The 17706-nt window shown below is 39.0% G+C and overlaps 1 protein-coding gene across 2 annotated transcripts in view; it reads left to right on the top strand.

Annotated features, from left to right (window-relative positions):
• Window positions 1–17706, top strand: part of scaper (S-phase cyclin A associated protein in the ER) — a 115188-nt gene that overhangs the window by 76723 nt on the left and 20759 nt on the right. For both annotated transcript variants that reach the window (XM_062963019.1, XM_062963020.1), the window contains 2 exons: window positions 7666–7895; window positions 14644–14799. In XM_062963019.1, the coding sequence (XP_062819089.1) occupies window positions 7666–7895; window positions 14644–14799 (386 nt within the window). The remainder of the gene's footprint in view (window positions 1–7665; window positions 7896–14643; window positions 14800–17706) is intronic.

Raw genomic sequence — 17706 nt, 5'->3', positions numbered from 1 at the left:
ATTATTGGTTTGAGATGGTTTTCATGCTTTTATAATTTTATGTTGTTTTAAACTCTTGTTTGTTTATCCTGTTTTATGATATGGGGAGATGGTGGCGGGATACAAAAATAAAGTTGTTGTTGTTGTTGTTGTTATTGTTGTTGTACCCCGCCTCCATCTTCAATGGGATGATAGATGGAGAAATAGACAGAAGTAAACCAGTGAACAAGGGAAAAAGTAAAAAATACTATAGGGAATCTACCAAAAACAATGCTAAATATGATGAAAGAACTAAACACCCAGGATAGCTGGAGAGTAAAACATGAGGAAGTAAAAGATTTTACCTTTTTTTCCCAGCCAGACATCAAAGCTGGTTGACAATTGACATGGTGTGGGTTTCAAAATCATTAATTCCAAAAATAGAAAAAATAAAAATATTACCGAGGATGGATTCAGACCATTGTCCACTAGAATTAGAGTTATTCTAAAAAAGAAGGGCATGGAAATGGAGGCTAGATGAAAATCTATTGAAGAAAGAGGAAGATACAGAAAAAATAAGAAAGACCATATAAGAATATTTTGAAATAAATGACACATCAGAGATAGATCTATTTACATCATGGGAGGCCAGTAAAGCAGTAGTAAGGGGGAGATTCATACAGCAAAAAGCAACTAAAAAGAAAGAAATATTAAATAAGATGAATAAGATAATAGAGGAAATAGACAAGGAAGAAACTAGGTTAAAATTGAATCCAAAGAATACAGAAATTCAGAAAAATATAGAAACAAAGAGACTACTTGTCCAACTACTCCCTGAAGGGATTTGGGGTGGCTTACATGGGGACAAGCCCAGTCAACATAGTTAAAATATAAAATATGAACATCCTAAGTACATACATAGTACATAGAAGTGCATAAACAATAGCATAAAAACAGAGAAATAAAAACTTTATTTTAATAATAATAATAATGATGATGATGATGATGATGATGTACCAGATCCTGCCTGATTTTGGAATTTAATCAGGTCCGGCTCTTCCTAGTCCTTAGATAGAAGACTGCCAACCAATCCCAAGTGCTGTTGGGTCTATTTCAGAGGAAATAATAGGCAACGCTACCTCTTGAGTATTTCTTGCCTAAGAAAACTTCATGCACTTGAAGGCGCACATGCATCTTAATCCGCCGGAACCTTGAATTGGCAATCCCGGCAGTTTATTTCGCTTTTTAAAAACCCCATTCATAATTATTTTTACTGTCTTCAGTCCCTTTAAGACACATGTCGAAATCTCGTATTTCATGACGGAGTCTTTAAATAGTTTTTAGCCAGTGACTTATATTGTAAGGCGAAGGTATGTACTCGATTTCAGTGCTTGGTTGTGGGGGTGAAATAACCTCTGTGGGGCACGGCAGATTAATTTCTTAAATAGTCTTCTCGGGTAGATCAAAGGAACGTTTCCAAAGGCTCTTGGAAAGAACAAGCTGAGCAAGTGGGCAAGCAATCCGATCTCACTCTGAACTTTGTCCAAGGTGCTTCTGTTCATTGGATTGACTGCTTTCCCGCAGGATCTAAAGCAGTGTTTGTTATTTCCACCAAACTGGATCATATGGTGGTGTAGATGGGGCCTAAGTCAACAGGCAACTCAAAGGCACATACACATATGTTGTCTCATGATCTGTCCAAAAAACAATAATCTCAGTTTAGTCATTTCATCTGCTACGAGTGTTTATTTTATTATTATTATTATTATTATTATTATTATTATTATTATTATTATTATTTACAGTATTTATATTCCGTCCTTCCCACTCCGGAGAGGACTCAGCGTGGATCACAATGCACATATACATGGCAAACATTCAGTGCCATTAGACATACGACATATATAGACAAACACAGAGGCAATTTAACATTTTCCAGCTTCATGAGGATATGCTCAATTTTGGCCACTTCACCGTCCACTTGTGACACCTAGTCCTTGATGGAGCACTTCCTCATTCTTCCGCAGCTGCTGGAAGGTTTTATGGTGTCGTAAATTAGTTAAATTAGCCTCCCCGCATAAAGCAGTACCTAAATTTTCTACTCGACAGATGAAACTGTCTTTTGAGCTGCTCAGGTCAACAGAGAGCTAGACTATTAATGGTCGGGAGCTTAATCCAACCCGGGCTGACTTCAAACTCATGACCTCTCGGTCAGTAGTGATTTATTGCAGCTGGCTACTAACTTTAGACTTGATTTGCTCTTTTTTTGTGAATAATTTTTCATTTTATAGTAAAACATAATACAGTGAATGTGGTGGAACAATATATTGATAGGAAAGTGGGAAAATATCAAGAGGAGGAATAGTCATAGAAATAGAGGCAAAAAACAGAGAAAAGAGAAAAAATAAAAATAAAATAAGATAAAAAGATTAAAAAACAAAACAAAAAAATTAAAAATCGGTTGGACTGCCCGTCTTGGCTTCGGAGTTGTCTCTTTCGTTAATTGTGTCTTTATTTATATCCTTTAACTTTTTCCATTTGGTCCGCTTTATATATCAGACAGGTCTATCATAAAATCCATTCTTCTTTTTGTTAGAAATTTTGTAAAGTTTGTCCAGTCTGTTTTGTTTTTCCCTTCTCTTATTTTTTGTGTTAATTTGTCCATTTGTACTATATCTAACATTCTTATTATCCATTCTTCGGGGATTGGGAGTCTTTTTCCTTTCCAAATCTTTGCAGTTGTTAATCTTGATTTGCTCTTGAGCCTGTTCATTGATTTTTTTGACCATCCATAGGATCTGTAGGATTCTCCAGCACCAAATTTCTAGCGGTGTTTCTTATCATCTTTCTTGAAACAACTTATACGCTACTTGTGTGTATCTGTGTGCTTTCAACTCTCCTGTTGCTTACTAACTAAAATGCTAATCCCAACATGGTTCTGATGATTCTATAACTAAAAGCAAAAGAGATGATTTCTTGTTCCCAGTGCGTTTTGTATCTTAAATTGCTTTTGAACTGCGGTGCTTGTGTCTCGTCCCCAAGCTGAATAAGTGATGGCTCCCGATGTTCGCTCTTATAGAGATGAGCTTCAGAGTGTCCCAGTAATGGCACATGCGTGTCTGCCTGTGCGCCGGCGAGGCTTGCTTCCAAACAAAAGCTATATTTAGTCCTCAGACAGGTAACGCCACTCGTTGGTTTGATCTTCGCTTCTGCCTCCATCCTGACCTCGGCAGACCACCCACCTGAGAGAGGAGCCTCCCAAAAAAAACCCCTTGCTTTTCATTGTTCTCTTTGGGAAGGGAGGGCTCTCGGGTGCGAGCCGGCAGTATTTACTGCAAATAGTCCCCAGAGGTGCCCATTTCCCAAAACGCCTCTGTTCGGGCAAGTCCGGGGGCTTTTATGTCGACAGAAAACACGGCGGCGTTCCCGATTATGGGACAGGGGTTCAGCCCAAATAGGAGCGCGATGATCAGAGATAACAGCAAAAGGCACAAGACACCCTTTAGTCATAATATCTTCCCCCAGGGCATCCTCCAGAGACTGCTTTTAAGAGTCACAAAATATGATCCTGTGGCGGCAGCCAAGAGGCACTTAAGGTAAACCTCGGGGATTTTTGGTTTCATTTTCTTAAAGCAGTCAGTCCTCCTGACATGTCTACTGTCTTCATTAGAAATGGCAGATTGTAAGTATTAGTTCTTGGGTGCCTTTTGGGAGCAGAATTCAAAACGATCTTGACAGATTAGAGAGATGATTGGCCGAAACTAACAAAATGAAGTTCGACAGGGACAAATGCAAGATACTTCACTCAGGCAGAAAAAATGAAATGCAAAGATACAGAATGGGGGACGATGCCTGGCTCGACAGCAGTACGTGTGAAAAAGATCTTTGAGTCCTCCTGGACAACAAGTTAAATATGAGCCTACAATGTGATGCAGCGGCGAAAAAAGCCAATGGGATTTTGGCTTGCATAAATAGGGGTATAGCGTCTAGGTCCAGGGAAGTCCTGCTCCCCCTCTATTCTGCCTTGGTCAGACCACACCTGGAATCACACCGTGTCCAATTTTGGGCACCGCAGTTGAAGGGAGATGTTGACAAGCTGGAAAGCGTCCAGAGGAGGGTGACTAAAATGATGAAGGGTCTGGAGAACAAGCCCTATGAGGAGCGGCTTAAAGAGCTGGGCATGTTTAGCCTGCAGAAGAGAAGGCTGAGCGGAGACATGATGATAGCCATGTACAAATATGTGAGGGGAAGTCATAGGGAGGAGGGAGCAAGCTTGTTTTCTGCTGCCCTGGAGACTAGGACGCAATGGAACAATGGCTTCAAACTTCAGGAAAGGAGATTCCACCTGAACATTAGGAAGAACTTCCTCACTGTGAGGGCTGTTCAACAGTGGAACTCTCTGCCCTGAAGTATGATGGAGGCTCCTTCTTTGGAGGCTTTTAAGCAGAGGCTGGATGGCCATCTGTTGGGAGTGCTTTGAATGAGATGTTCCTGCTTCTTGCAGGGATTAGACTGGATGGACCGTGAGGTCTCTTCCAACTCTACGATTCTATGATTCTATCATTTTGTAAATTCATAACATTGTGGATCTTCTGATTCTCCCATTCGTAGCTGTAATCTACGGATGATAAATCGTAATTTTTTTTAAAACATCCCCACCGATGGGGGAAATATAAATATAATATTTACATTTTTATAAAGAGGGTGCTCAGTGAGATGTCTTTTCAGTGCCAGATTAAAACTTTTCTATACATCTGAGTATTGTAGCATATTTGAGAAGCTGGTCTTCAGCTCAGCTCTAATTCTGCAGTCCCTCCAGTCTCACTTCCGAAGGACATTTTGATCAGATGTCCAGAAAATGAGAGGACATATTTATCAATCAGGGAAATTACCAGAAGGTACTGATCAATAGCATGTTTTTGGCTCATAGCTTTGGAAAGGAAACTACCTTCTGCCATGATCACAAGCGAATACTTCATTGAGGGGTGGATTAATAAAAGAGACCTCAGTGAGTGGAAATGGAAAACTAAATCGTTGCTGTATTTGTGAGCTTTTTGGCAAGGTTTTCCCCTCTGCAAGTTGGTTCATGCTCATGCCCAAGGAATGTATATCTCTATAAAGGCTCAACTCAAGGCAATGTCAATGCTTTGCTCTTCACAGTTCTTCAAACAGACGGAGTTGAAAGAAGAAGAAAGTTTTGGATATTTAAAGTCTAATTATAGCGTTATCAGTTTGACTCTCCGTGGATTTTTGAGCTCTGGGAACTAAACTCAGTGGATACTAAGAACCCAATGTTATCAGTTGCTGAGATATGTGTATTCTTGTACTTAGACCCTGCTTGTAAGCTCTCTACAAGTATCTGTTTCTCCCAGTGTCCATAAATGCTAACTGAGTAGGCATTTGGTTTGCTCATCGAACTATAGAGTTCGGAGGGATCACAAAGGCCATCCAGGCCAACCCTATTCTGCCGTGATGGAAATTAACAACCAAAACATCTTCACAGTGGTCTGTTAATCTCTTAAAAAACTTCCTAAGATGGAGAAGATACCAATAGATCCCACTGTCAAACAGTTTTAAAAGTCTTTTTTTTTTTTTTTGGCTATTTGATTCTTCATTCCAGAATAACTTTTTGCTCTCCTACGTAGAAATGCAGGGACTCAGAACTCCATTTATACACATACTTTTAAAATAAATTGCTAGGATCATGGGCCATGGATCTCCTAAAGCTATGTGCAGGTTCAGTCTATATATATATACAGTGTGTGTGTGTGTGTGTGTGTGTGTGTGTGTGTGTGTGTGTGTGTATATATATATGCTAACTGTACGAGGTACTTAGCACATTCCAGCTTTTCCCCATATATATATATATATATATATATATATATATATATATATATATATGGGGAAAAGCTGGAATGTACTAAGTACCTCGTACAGGCCATGCTTGTTCGGCTAATTACTTCCAAATTGCCACATCCAACTTGCTAATTAAAGAGGTGCACATGTTTTAAATACAATCCATCCACTTTGGTAGACAGTCAGAATCATTAGGCATGAATTACTCTGGTCTGTGTAAATTACCGGCGCAACATAATATTCTTTCTTCGGCGGAACTTGAATAAGTAGCTGAAGACTTCTCACTTCCCCGCTTGGCTCGCGACCAGGAGCAGACTATTACAATGCATTTTAAGTACCAACTCTGGGCACAGAGCTAATGAATAATAAAGAAAATCTGCATGTTGTCCTTTGTCGCCAAGTGTTACCGTATTCCCTCCGAGAGGGATACTGCGCTCGACAAAGATACGGCTGCATTTTTATGATGATGCCGCTGTTGCACCGTTGAAGTCAAAAGACAGTTCCGGTGAAACGCAGCTGAAGTTGGCTTTTGTCGCTGGTGTCTGGATCGGGAAAGCCGAGTTATTTGTCTGGCATTCCTTCTGGAACATCCCCTTGGGCTTCCTTGGTTTGGCATCCTGCTCTGGATAATGCTGTCGCTTCAGTGCATCTCCGAGGCTCATCTTTGCCCTTATTATCGCTAATGCACTCTTTAAAGTTTAAAGACATGAGGGAGGCCTTCTCCATGGCGGCACCACCAGCGGCCGTGATCTCCCCAGGCTCCTCACATGTGCTTTGTCACTGCTGCTATTGTCTGCTTCATACATAAACATGCCTGCACACAGAATTTATTTTAAATGATATATTTTATGATCTCGAATAGCAATTGTTGGTGTTTTGTTTTGTTAAGGTTATTTTGGATATAGAGTAGACCCTCCGTATTCACCGTGTTAGAGGTGGAAGTGGAAAAACTGCAAATTAAAAAAAACTTTATTATTTTACTCTATTTATTATTACATGTATTATTTTCCTGTATTTGTTATTATTATTATTACATGTATTATTTTACTCTATTATTATTAAAAGGATACATAAACACATTTACATTGAAGAAGATGAGAATAATGATTTGATCAGAGTTGGACAGTCTTATCTTAAATTTGAGCTTTATGTAAATATTCAAAAACATTTAACTAACTAATGCCTCAATTAATGTAATTTTATTGGTATCTATTTTTATTTCTGGAACTTACCACCCTCAGCTTATACTGGAGTCAATCTTCTATGTTTTTAATAAGTGTGTTTTTATTCTTTTTGGTTAATGTGCAAATATTACAACTGGTGCATGTTACTGTTTATAGATGTATTGTATATTGTTATTGTTTTGTATTTGATATTTCTGTGAGCCGCCCCGAGTCCCCTCCGGGGGAGATGGTGGCGAGATACAAATAAAATAATAATAATAATAATAATAATTATTATTATTATTATTATTATTATTATTATTATTATTATTATTATCTTTTCCCAGTTTTTATGATAAAATTAGGTACCTTGGCTTATATTCGGGTCAGCTTATACTCGAATATATACGGTATATAGCCTGATTGGTGCAAAGCTTGGAGCAGCAATACACAATAAGGGTGAAAACAAGGCAGTGGGAGTGAGACAAGTTCATGGAGAATAAGATTAGCTGACCAAAATAAAGGCATTTCAGGATGTTTTTGGTTGACAGAATCTGGAGGCACATGCGTTATGCTATTGAAATTATAATTCCACTTGTATTGTCAAGTTAAGCAAAAATTATTTTGGAAGTGCTGGATGTCTTTTTAAAACCGAGTCGCACTTACTCTCATTTGTGTGCATGTTTAGGTTTATGTTCCAGACGACCACAATGCTACTTTAGGAAGAACTGCAAATAAGCAAGTGTTCGAAGGCCTCGTGACGGGAGTCCTAAGGATCGTGTCCACGGTGTTTGGGTGCCTGATCTCCAGCATGCCGTACGGAAACAACCAGACCAATGTGTCAAAATTGATCCAAGAAACAAAAAACAAGGCCTCACAAGCAGAGGTTTTTAACAGTAGGATACAGGACCTCATCTGGTAAGAACAGTCAAATGGGTTTATTAAGTGTCCTTAGTTTGTTTAGTAGAACAGTTGAGACTCCAAGGCCCTCTCCATCGGCCTGTTTGGAACCAGACCTTGGAAACATTACTTTTTTTAACCATAATTCCCAGGAACTACTTCCAGCACCTGGTTGTATAGACCATTTGGGTTTGTGGTCCAAACAAGTAACATTTCCAAGTTCTGGTTGACACCGAGGATAATTCGATGGCTGCTTTGCCGAAACCTTGTTCACATCGACTTGAAAGCAATCCATAGGCTGAGGTGGGATCAACAGATGTTTGGCTTCAGCTCTTCTTGAATGCTTTGCATCATCAAATGTCCCATCAGTCTACATCGTAGATCAAAACAAGACAGACCCTTAATTTATTTGGCTGAAACCAAGTGTTATTTATTCCTTCCATTTTTTGCAGTATTCAGGGACTATAAATTTCAAATTTCCCTCCCTGTCCTATTTGGTTATGTATTTAATGACTAGCAGGAAGGTTTTTAACTGTGAATTGCTTTGTGTACATAGCAGAAAGTAGTAAATAAATATGATGGTCTCTAGTATTTGGTCCAACTTTAGAAATGCAAGAACAGTGGAGGTTCAAGCTCTCAAGCTGAGATCTTCTCTAATACTTGCAATCTGGTGTTTTTTGACTTAGAAATGCTAGAGACTGGATCTACCCGACGAGCATGTGCTCTTTTTGGTGTCGGTTACCACTGAACATTTGCAGTTTCTTTTTAAAATATTATCCCTTAAAGCAAGTGTGACTGGTCTTGAATTAGATTTGTAGGCATTGCTCCCTGTTCCATAAGCTGTCTGGTTGAAACAGAGCCAGGAATAGAATTCTTCTCCCAAATAACTCTGGGAAAAGGTTTGTTCCTTTTCTTGTGCAGCGTTAAAGGCATGCACAGAGAGGACCTGAAACTTGTGTCTCTGCTGGAATTAAAATAACCCATAAATGCTCGTTTTTGTCTCGTGAAGTTGCGCTGCTCTGAAACGCATTCTTTGGTGTCATTGTACCAAGCGAATGCGATTAGTCCTCATAAGAATGCGCCGTGCACAACCGGCTCTGTTGGCTTCCATGCTGATTTGTCGTTCTTCACAGCTCCTCGCCTCTTAATATCCAGTCAATTCTTGATTTGATCAGATGGGTCACTTCTCTGTTGATCTTTCTGGCTTGAGGAGATTAGCCTCTGATATGCGGCTATGTAAAAAGCCTCCTTAATACAGCAACGACAACAAGCCAGTGTGTCTGCCATCGATTGCAGCAAGGACTGAGGACACATGATGAATAATTGGATATTATCAGAAGATATTTCCTGTCTGAAGCCTCTGAGAAACCACTGCCAGACAGTGAGGATAATACTGAATTCAATGGACAAATAGACCATTTTGCAAAAATCTAGGGTTTGCAAAATGTCAAATAAGTGGTAGATTAGAGAGTATGAAAAATTAGGAGCTGGCATCTGGCTAGATCAGGGGTCCCCAAACTTTTGAAGCAGAGGGCCAGTCCACAATCCTTCAGACTGTTGAGGGGCCGAATTATCATTTGAAAAAAAATACGAACAAATTCCTATGCACACTGCATATGTCTTATTTATAGTGCAATACAACAATAACAAAGAACAATACAATATTTAAAAATGAAAACAATTTTAACCAACATAAACCTATCAGGATTTCAATGGAAAGTGTGGGCCTGCTACTGGCCAATGAGATAGTCAGGTTAATTATGATTGTTGTTGTTGTTGTTGTGTGCCTTCAAGTCATTTCAGACTTTGGGCGAGCCTAAGCCTAAAATTAATTATTTATTTACTACCTTTATTTACTACATTTATATCCCACCCTTCTCACCCCGAAGGGGACTCAGAGCAGCTGTATGTACATACAATATATTATATTATTAACATAGCACAATATTAGCATTATATATTACTAGATTGAACTATACCACTATACTGTAATATTATATGTAATATATAACATATAATTAATATTTTATATGGTATTATTATTAGTATTATATTGTATAACATTATAATATTATTATCAAGATTATATGTATATACAATATATTATATTATTAAAACTGATATAAAAATATTATATTATAGAACTGAGGGCGGGGGCCAGATAAATGACCTTGGAGGGCCGCATCCGGCCCTCGTGCCTTAGTTTGGGGACCCCTGGGCTAGATGTTATGTCTATGACTGCAAAAACCATCCAGTCCACTACCATGCAGGATTACACAGATAAACCACTCCTGTACAATGACCAGTGGTTCTCAACCTGGGGTCCCCAGATGTTTTTGGCTTTCAACTCCCAGAAATCCTAACAGCTGGTAAACTGGCTGGGATTTCTGAGAGTTGTAGGCCAAAAACATCTGGGGACCCCGGTTGAGAACCACTGCTTTAAGACAATCAGAATAGCTCTTACTGCACCGAATGACACTGAATATTGTTTATATCCCATTAGTTGGCTGCTCGCCTTGTTTGTTAGGCGACAGTGTTTTGCTAGACATGTTCAAGTTGGGATCCAAACAGACCTTCTCTTTCTGCGCTAAGGACGCATGGATGTTCTAGTGCCTCAAATGCAGAGAGCTATATGAAAGTGAGAAGCCTTGCGGTCTGAAAAGTGGCCCTTTAGGATGGAGAATAAAAGGGAAAGAAACCATCAGAAGAAAGTTTGAATGTGTGTCAAAACAGATGAGCAGGTGGACTTTTTCTCCTTTTCTACTTAAACTGGAGTCCAAGAATGCAAGGCATCTGGTACAATTTTTAATCTTGGTTCTTGGTATGTGTCTTTAAGTCAGCTCCAACGTATCAGAAGGTTTTCTTGGCACGGCTGATTCAGAGGAGGGTTGCCATTGCTTTCCTCTGAGGCTGAGAGAGTGTGACTTTCCCTAGGATCACCCAGTGGGTTTCCATGGCGGAGTGGGGATTTGAACCCTAGTCTCTTTTAATCCTAGTCCAACATGCTAGCTCAAGACTTCTAATCTTCCAGCTCTTACTTACTTTCAGTACTGCAAATATTGTTTACCATTCCCCGGTTTTTCAAATCTCATGCTTTGGTTTGGTCCAATGTTGTTTATCACATTATTCTTCAACAGCAGTGCTTTTCAGAGACTCAGGTACATTGTTGTCTGCTTCCTCTTTCAATTAGAGGCTAGAAGATGTTTTCCTTCCTAGATATTCCTTCCATCCATCTGTTCACCTGTCTTGAATATCTTTATTTTTTAATTCATTCTTCCTTTTTTGTTTCTATCGTCTGTCTTTCTCTCTTTTCTTTGAAAGATGACATAAAGGACACATTTAATTTTTCAAGGAAATCTCTCTTCTCTTAATAAATTACTATTTGCCATCCCTTTGAGCCCGCTCTGCCCCCGGCGCTGACCTCAGCTTGCCTTTTGCACTAACCTTTTGCTCTTCATACACTTGAAATTCTGTACCTCGTGCATTAATTTCTAGATGGCAGGAATGGGTCGCAGAGACATCTTTGTGCGCCTTTACTTCTATCTATCCTTTTCTTAATTTGAATTAGTATTTTTCTCTTTCTTCCTCATTCTGTACTTGATTGATCCATGCATATTTCTCATTTTTATTGCCGGGCTGTTCTTACAGAGAGCCCATTGGCTCCAACGATTCCCTAATCCATTTAAAAATATATATGTGTTGAGCTTTGGGGGAAATTCAGACATTATGCCAGAACATCAAGTCAGGTTTAAGTTTATTCTACATTAGCCAATCCGTCGCTCTTGTAAGAATGGGCTTCTGAAATAGAAAACAATAAAACGCTATATTGAATTTTGAAGTGCCTCATTAAAATTATGAGATTAGATCAGGGCACTAAAAGACATTCTGTTTTTATATCTCAGTCTGGAAGCAAAGAATTGTATTTCACCAATATACTGCTAAGTTTTAACTTAGCAATTGGTAAAACAGAAGTCGTTCTGTTTTACCAATTGCTAAATTAAAACTTAGGAGTATATTCGCATTCAGTAGTGGTGATTGTACAACATCTGGTTGTACAGCATATGGTACATTTATTGAATTTGTGCATCATGAAGTCTGTCCCTGTCACCAGATCTCTGATGATACTCTGATGACATTAAAGAAAGCTTTTGTATTGTATAGCATGTATGTTTTCCATCTCACTGAAATGAGGAAGACTGGTTCGAAATCCCAAAAGATGCCTTGTTTCAGAAGACCTATATACAGTACAACCCCTGTGTGTAATATGTTCCTGGACTCCATGTGGATACACAAACCATAGAAAATATTGAAATGAAGGACTTCTGTTCCCAAATAACATAGACTGGAGGACCTAGTCATTTCCATGGTGGGCCACATCAGCCTTATAGTTGTCTTCAGAGAGTCGTTGAATCCATGAATGGGGATTCCGTGGATACAGAGGACCAACTATATATATCTGGACATAGTGGTTGGTGCTCTAGTTTTTACCCAGTTTGAGTTCCCAAATGTCATTGTGAGCCAGATTTGGCACAAAGGCTTTGAGTTGGACACATGTGACCTAGAAAATGCATAGAGGGGATATATACCATGTTTCCCCGAAAATAAGACATCCCCTGAAAATAAGACCTAGTAGAGGTTTGGCTCAATTGCTAAATATAAGGCCTCCCCTGAAAGTAAGACCTAGTAAAGTTTTTGTTTAGAAGCATGCAGGATCGGTAAATGTATATACCATGGATTGTTGTACATGCAAATAAAGGTAGTATCAAGAAATAATAATAATATGATAATAAATTTATTCTTGTATTCCATCTCCCAGAAGGGACTCAGGGCAGCTTACACAGGGACAAGCCCAACAACAACATACATTTACATACAAACAGAAATTAAAAACAGTAATTTAAAAACAGTATAGCAATAAAATATAATATAGAAATTCTTGAAAGGATTCACAGTTTGGTTATGCTGGTTTGTGATGACTACTGTACACTAGATAATAAATTATCATTTTTTAAAAATTCAAACCATAAATGTGAATTCTTCTTTGTGGAAAAATAAGACATCCCCTGAAAATAAGACCTAGCACATCTTTGGGAGCAAAAATTAATATAAGACACTGTCTTATTTTCAGGGAAACAGGGTATATTTGTTTAACGTAGATACCAGACCCGCAAATAGGGAGGTCGTACTGTATACTAAGAATCACAAGTGATTCAGGTGGTGATGGACTCTCCTTCAGAGGTCTTTAAGCACCTTTCATGTTTGTTTTAATTGTATATGTCTGCATGGAAAGGAGTGGTCCCATCCATCGCTATGTATAATGTTGGAGGTCTTCTGAAACGGAAGACTGGTTCCAACAGAAGAGTGAAACCCACGTGAGAGAGAAAAGACCTATGGGGAGTTGTGCTGGCCCACCTTCTTGTTCAGAACAGGTTTTTCAAAGAGGTGAAATGTCAGGCTCTTCCAATTGGGAGGTCTGCTTAGTGATATTTTGACCTGGGCGACACCTGACACTGACTAGACCCCTCTCCGCCCTGGAAGCTCAGGTGGTGCCCGGGAATCGGAGCAGGCCTTTCGCCTGGGGCCGCCCTTGAACAATCCGAGTCAAAAAGAGGAATGAAAGGCATGGCGACAATTAGAACCAGTCCCAAACAAGTGGCTTTCTATTATCGAGAGTGGCCATTCTTCTCTTAATTGCTTCGCTGCATATTGTTGCTCAGCTGCGGAAAATTTGCACACGCTGCATGTTTTGGAGCACCTCCGTCCCCAAAAGGAGCAAAGCCTACTAAGCTCATTGAGATGTGTGTCCATGTTTAGTATATACAGTAGAGTCTCACTTATCCAACATAAACGGGACGGCAGAACGTTGGATAAGCGAAAATGTTGGATAAGAAGGAGGGGTTAAGGAAAAGCAAATTAAATGTCAAATTATGTTATGATTTTACAAATGAAGCACCAAAACATCATGTTTTACAGCAAATTGACAGAAAAAGCAGTTCAATACATGGTAACTTTATGTAGTAATTACTCTATTTATGAATTTAGCACCAAAACATTGCAATGTATTGAAAACATTGGCTACAAAAACATTGACTACTAAAAAGCAGACTGCGTTAGATAATACAGAACGTTGGATAAGCGGAGGTTGGATAAGCGAGACTCTACTGTATAAGCAAAGTAGGATTTTAAATTCCTTAAGGAGTGTCCTATAAAATATTATTCAGCTGGGTTGCTGTGAGTTTTCCGTGCTATATGGCCATGTTCCAGAAGCATTCTCTCCTGATGTTTTGGCCACATCTGTAGCAGGCATCGTCAGAGGTTGTGAGGTCTGTTGGAAACTAGGCCAGTGAGGTTTATATATCTGTGGAAGGTCCAGGGTGGGAGAAAGAACTCATTATCTATATGAATGTTGTAATTGGCTGCCTTGATTAGCATTGAATGGCCTTGCAGTTTCAAAGCCTGGCTGTTTCCTGCCTGGGGGAATCCTTTGTTGGGAGGTGTTAGCTGTTTTAATCAAGTCACCATATTTACTATACCTCCATATATATATATATTCAATGCAATCCATTCATCTTGAAATATACTGTTGGCATTCATGTTGAGTTCTCTTCCTTGGGAAAAAAACTAATACTTGGTCATTTTTAAACCCTGGATGTAATTCTCCTAACGATTATTATTTGATGATGATGTGGTTGAACAACACTGAACCTGTCATAGAAAATGTCAGTGATACCGATGTTCTTTTCTTCTCTCCCTATTTCTTTGCCAGCTACATGGTAAATGTAGGCTTGATTGAAAAGCTGTGTTGCTGCTTCCTCTCCGTCCAAGGCCCAGTTGATGAAAACCCCAAAGTGGCCGCTTTCTTACAAAACGCCACAACGGCATTGCACGGGATGTGCGAGCTGTGTTTTGCTGTTAATGGCAGGTAAGCGTGTCTTTGTGCCTAAATACCCTACTAACTATGAAGAAGTAGATCAAAAGCCATAGCTGTATTGCTGTTGTTGTGATTCTAAGATTCTAAGAATTGTAATGATTCTGAAATTCATTCAAATGAGTCTGTGGTTTCTCTGAGGCTGAGAAAGTATGACCCAAAGGGTTTCCATGGCTGAGAAGAGGTTCAAACCCTGGGTGCAGGTGTCACAGTCCAACACTCAGACCACTAAGTGTTTTGTGTCTAAATAAAATAAGTGAAATCGTAGAAAAACAAAATTATCTGGGAATAATATTCAAAGGGTTGGCCAATCCCCTAGCAGTAAATGTTTGGTTTTCAGTGACTTTCTGGGGAAAGGACCAAGTGAAAAAGAACTTGGACAAAACTTTGTCCATGGAGAGAAGATTTCCAACTTCTGAGCAAAAACAGAACAAAATATGCTTCTCTCGTTTCTGCCAAAGTACTGTCCTTGGTGTTCCAAGGACCATTGCTCATAATAAATACTATATAACTACCATATATACCCATGTATAAGGGCAGGATCTGGTGCCAAAATTACAGGTTTTGATGTGACCCACGGATAAATTGAGAGTAATTCGGTAGTTGTTCTTGGCTACTGCCATTTTCCCACCCGGGCATGCAAAACTATGAATAAACAAGGGATGCCGAAATGAAGGAGTTCTAGCTATTTACATGTAAGATGTTCAGAAAAAGGCGTGTGGATTTTACTTGCACAACGGTCATTAGATCGTACCAGTGAAAGGACATCTACATGAAGACAGCCACATCAATTCTGAGATGCTTTTAGTCCCATAAAAGAAGTTTTGCTGTTTTAAAATGAAGGAACCCATAACCAGATGATACGTGTGTGTTTATAATGAAATACGACTTCCTTCATATTTTATTGGCATGGTCTTAAAATTGATTTAACTCTGCAGTTGATCTTGTCTCTTCAAGGTGTACTTTTAAAAGACAATAATAAGTATATTATTAAATGGTGTATGAAGGGTATTATTAAAAAGACAATTAAAGCCCTGTGCTGCATCTTAAAGGGAAAAGTTCACATTTCTGACATTTTTGGAGGTTATATTGTTATATCTGGATTTTTTGGGGGAACTTTCAAAGCAGCTTATAGTTCTGCTTGCCAGATGGATATATTCAAGTGATTTTGGGGGCAGGAAAATCTGAGTTAAACAAGTAACACAGTTCAAAGTTTGTATTCTAGGGACCTTTATAAAATGCTAATTAAGAAAATTAGCAAAAAGATTTTATCACCCAAGATAAAATAAATATTTTCACTTAGATTTTCCATTGCAGTGGAAATTCTATCTGGAAAGTCTGGTTTGATGTTATCGAAGCCAGTGGTTAGTATATAGTTATGATTGGAATCTGCTTGACGTGGTTGTTTTAGTCTTATTTTTGAATTACCAAATATTTTACCAAAAAGCCCTTCTTGATTCAGTGAAGTAAGGCAAAAAGTGTGGATTCCAACATATTGCAAAAGAATTAAATCGCCCAAGACTGATGTACTAAGTCCGATTTCAAGGCTTCATCAATCTATCCAGTGTTGGTTATTTCGGGCATCTTAACCAAGTATTCTGGAGCACTTGGTAAATTTTTGTAGTTTTCCAATATCTACCAATTACAGCCTTTGCGGGACTGAAAAGTTGGCCTCCGCTTTGTGCGAGGGAACAGAGAGCCATTAATCTTTCTCGGTGTGATTTGCCAGTCGCTTCCGGCGGCAGTATTTTCAGGCAGAGGAACATCTTGACAGCTAAAGCTTGAGAAGAAGGACCTGTTTTTCAAAGCTGGGAGAACCTGTAAAGCCGAAAAGACAGCGGTATCATATGGACGGAGATGTTAAGTAGTATAACAGACACAAGCAGTACAAGTTGTAGCCCTTCTTGGAGCCAGCTCAGAAATCTGCTGGAGCTGCTGGGAAGGGTTCCAAAACTGTTAGAAAGCTTTGCATCACATCTTGGAAAAAATTTGCACCACTGACTGTAAAAGAGACTAACAAAACACATTCTGTGGAGTAGAATTATTATTAAAATGTAAAGGTAAAGGTTTCCCCTGAAGTTAAGTCCAGTCGTGACCGACTCTGGGGGTTGGTGCTCATCTCCATTTCTAAGCCAAAGAGCTGGCGTTGTCCATAGACATCTCCAAGGTCATGTGGCTGGCATGACTGCATGGAGCACTGTTATCTTCCTGCCAGAGTGATACCTATTGATCTACTCACATTTGCATGTTTTCGAACTGCTAGGTTGGCAGGAGCTGGGGCTAACAGCGGGCGCTCATTCCGCTCCCAGGATTTGAACCTGGGACCTTTTGGTCTGAAAGTTCAGCAGCTCAGCGCTTTAATGCACTGTGCCACCAGGGGGCCCGGATATTATTAATATTATTATTTCCCTGTGGCCGGAATCGTGAAGCTGGAAAAATGTTAAAAATGCCTCTGAGTCTGTCTAATGTATGTTGTTTGTCTGTTGGCATTGAATGTTTGCCATATATGTGTTCATTGTAATCCACCCTGAGTCCCCTTCGGGGTGAGAAGGGCGGAATATAAATACTGTAAATAAATAAATTATTATTATTATTATTATTATTATTATTATGACACAGCAAACAAGATAGAATTTTGTCTAGGAACTTTCCATGCAATGTTTTGTTGTACCAGCTGTCAGCTCTAGTTTGTAGTGCAGTTTTCTTGTACTAGTTTTTTGTCTGCTGTGCTTTGAGGAGTTTCTGATTTTTGACTTCAATCAAAGCAGGTTCTTCACTTTGCTTTACATATTCTGCCAGGGCACGTTCTTCTTCTTTGACTGCTTGTTTTACTTATTATTATTATTATTATTATTATTATTATTATTATTATTATTATTATTATTCCCCTCTTGATTGAGA

The sequence above is a fragment of the Anolis carolinensis genome, unplaced genomic scaffold (assembly GCF_035594765.1).
Source record: "Anolis carolinensis isolate JA03-04 unplaced genomic scaffold, rAnoCar3.1.pri scaffold_11, whole genome shotgun sequence".
NCBI lineage: Eukaryota > Metazoa > Chordata > Lepidosauria > Squamata > Dactyloidae > Anolis > Anolis carolinensis.
This window is presented reverse-complemented; position numbering and strand designations above follow the sequence as displayed.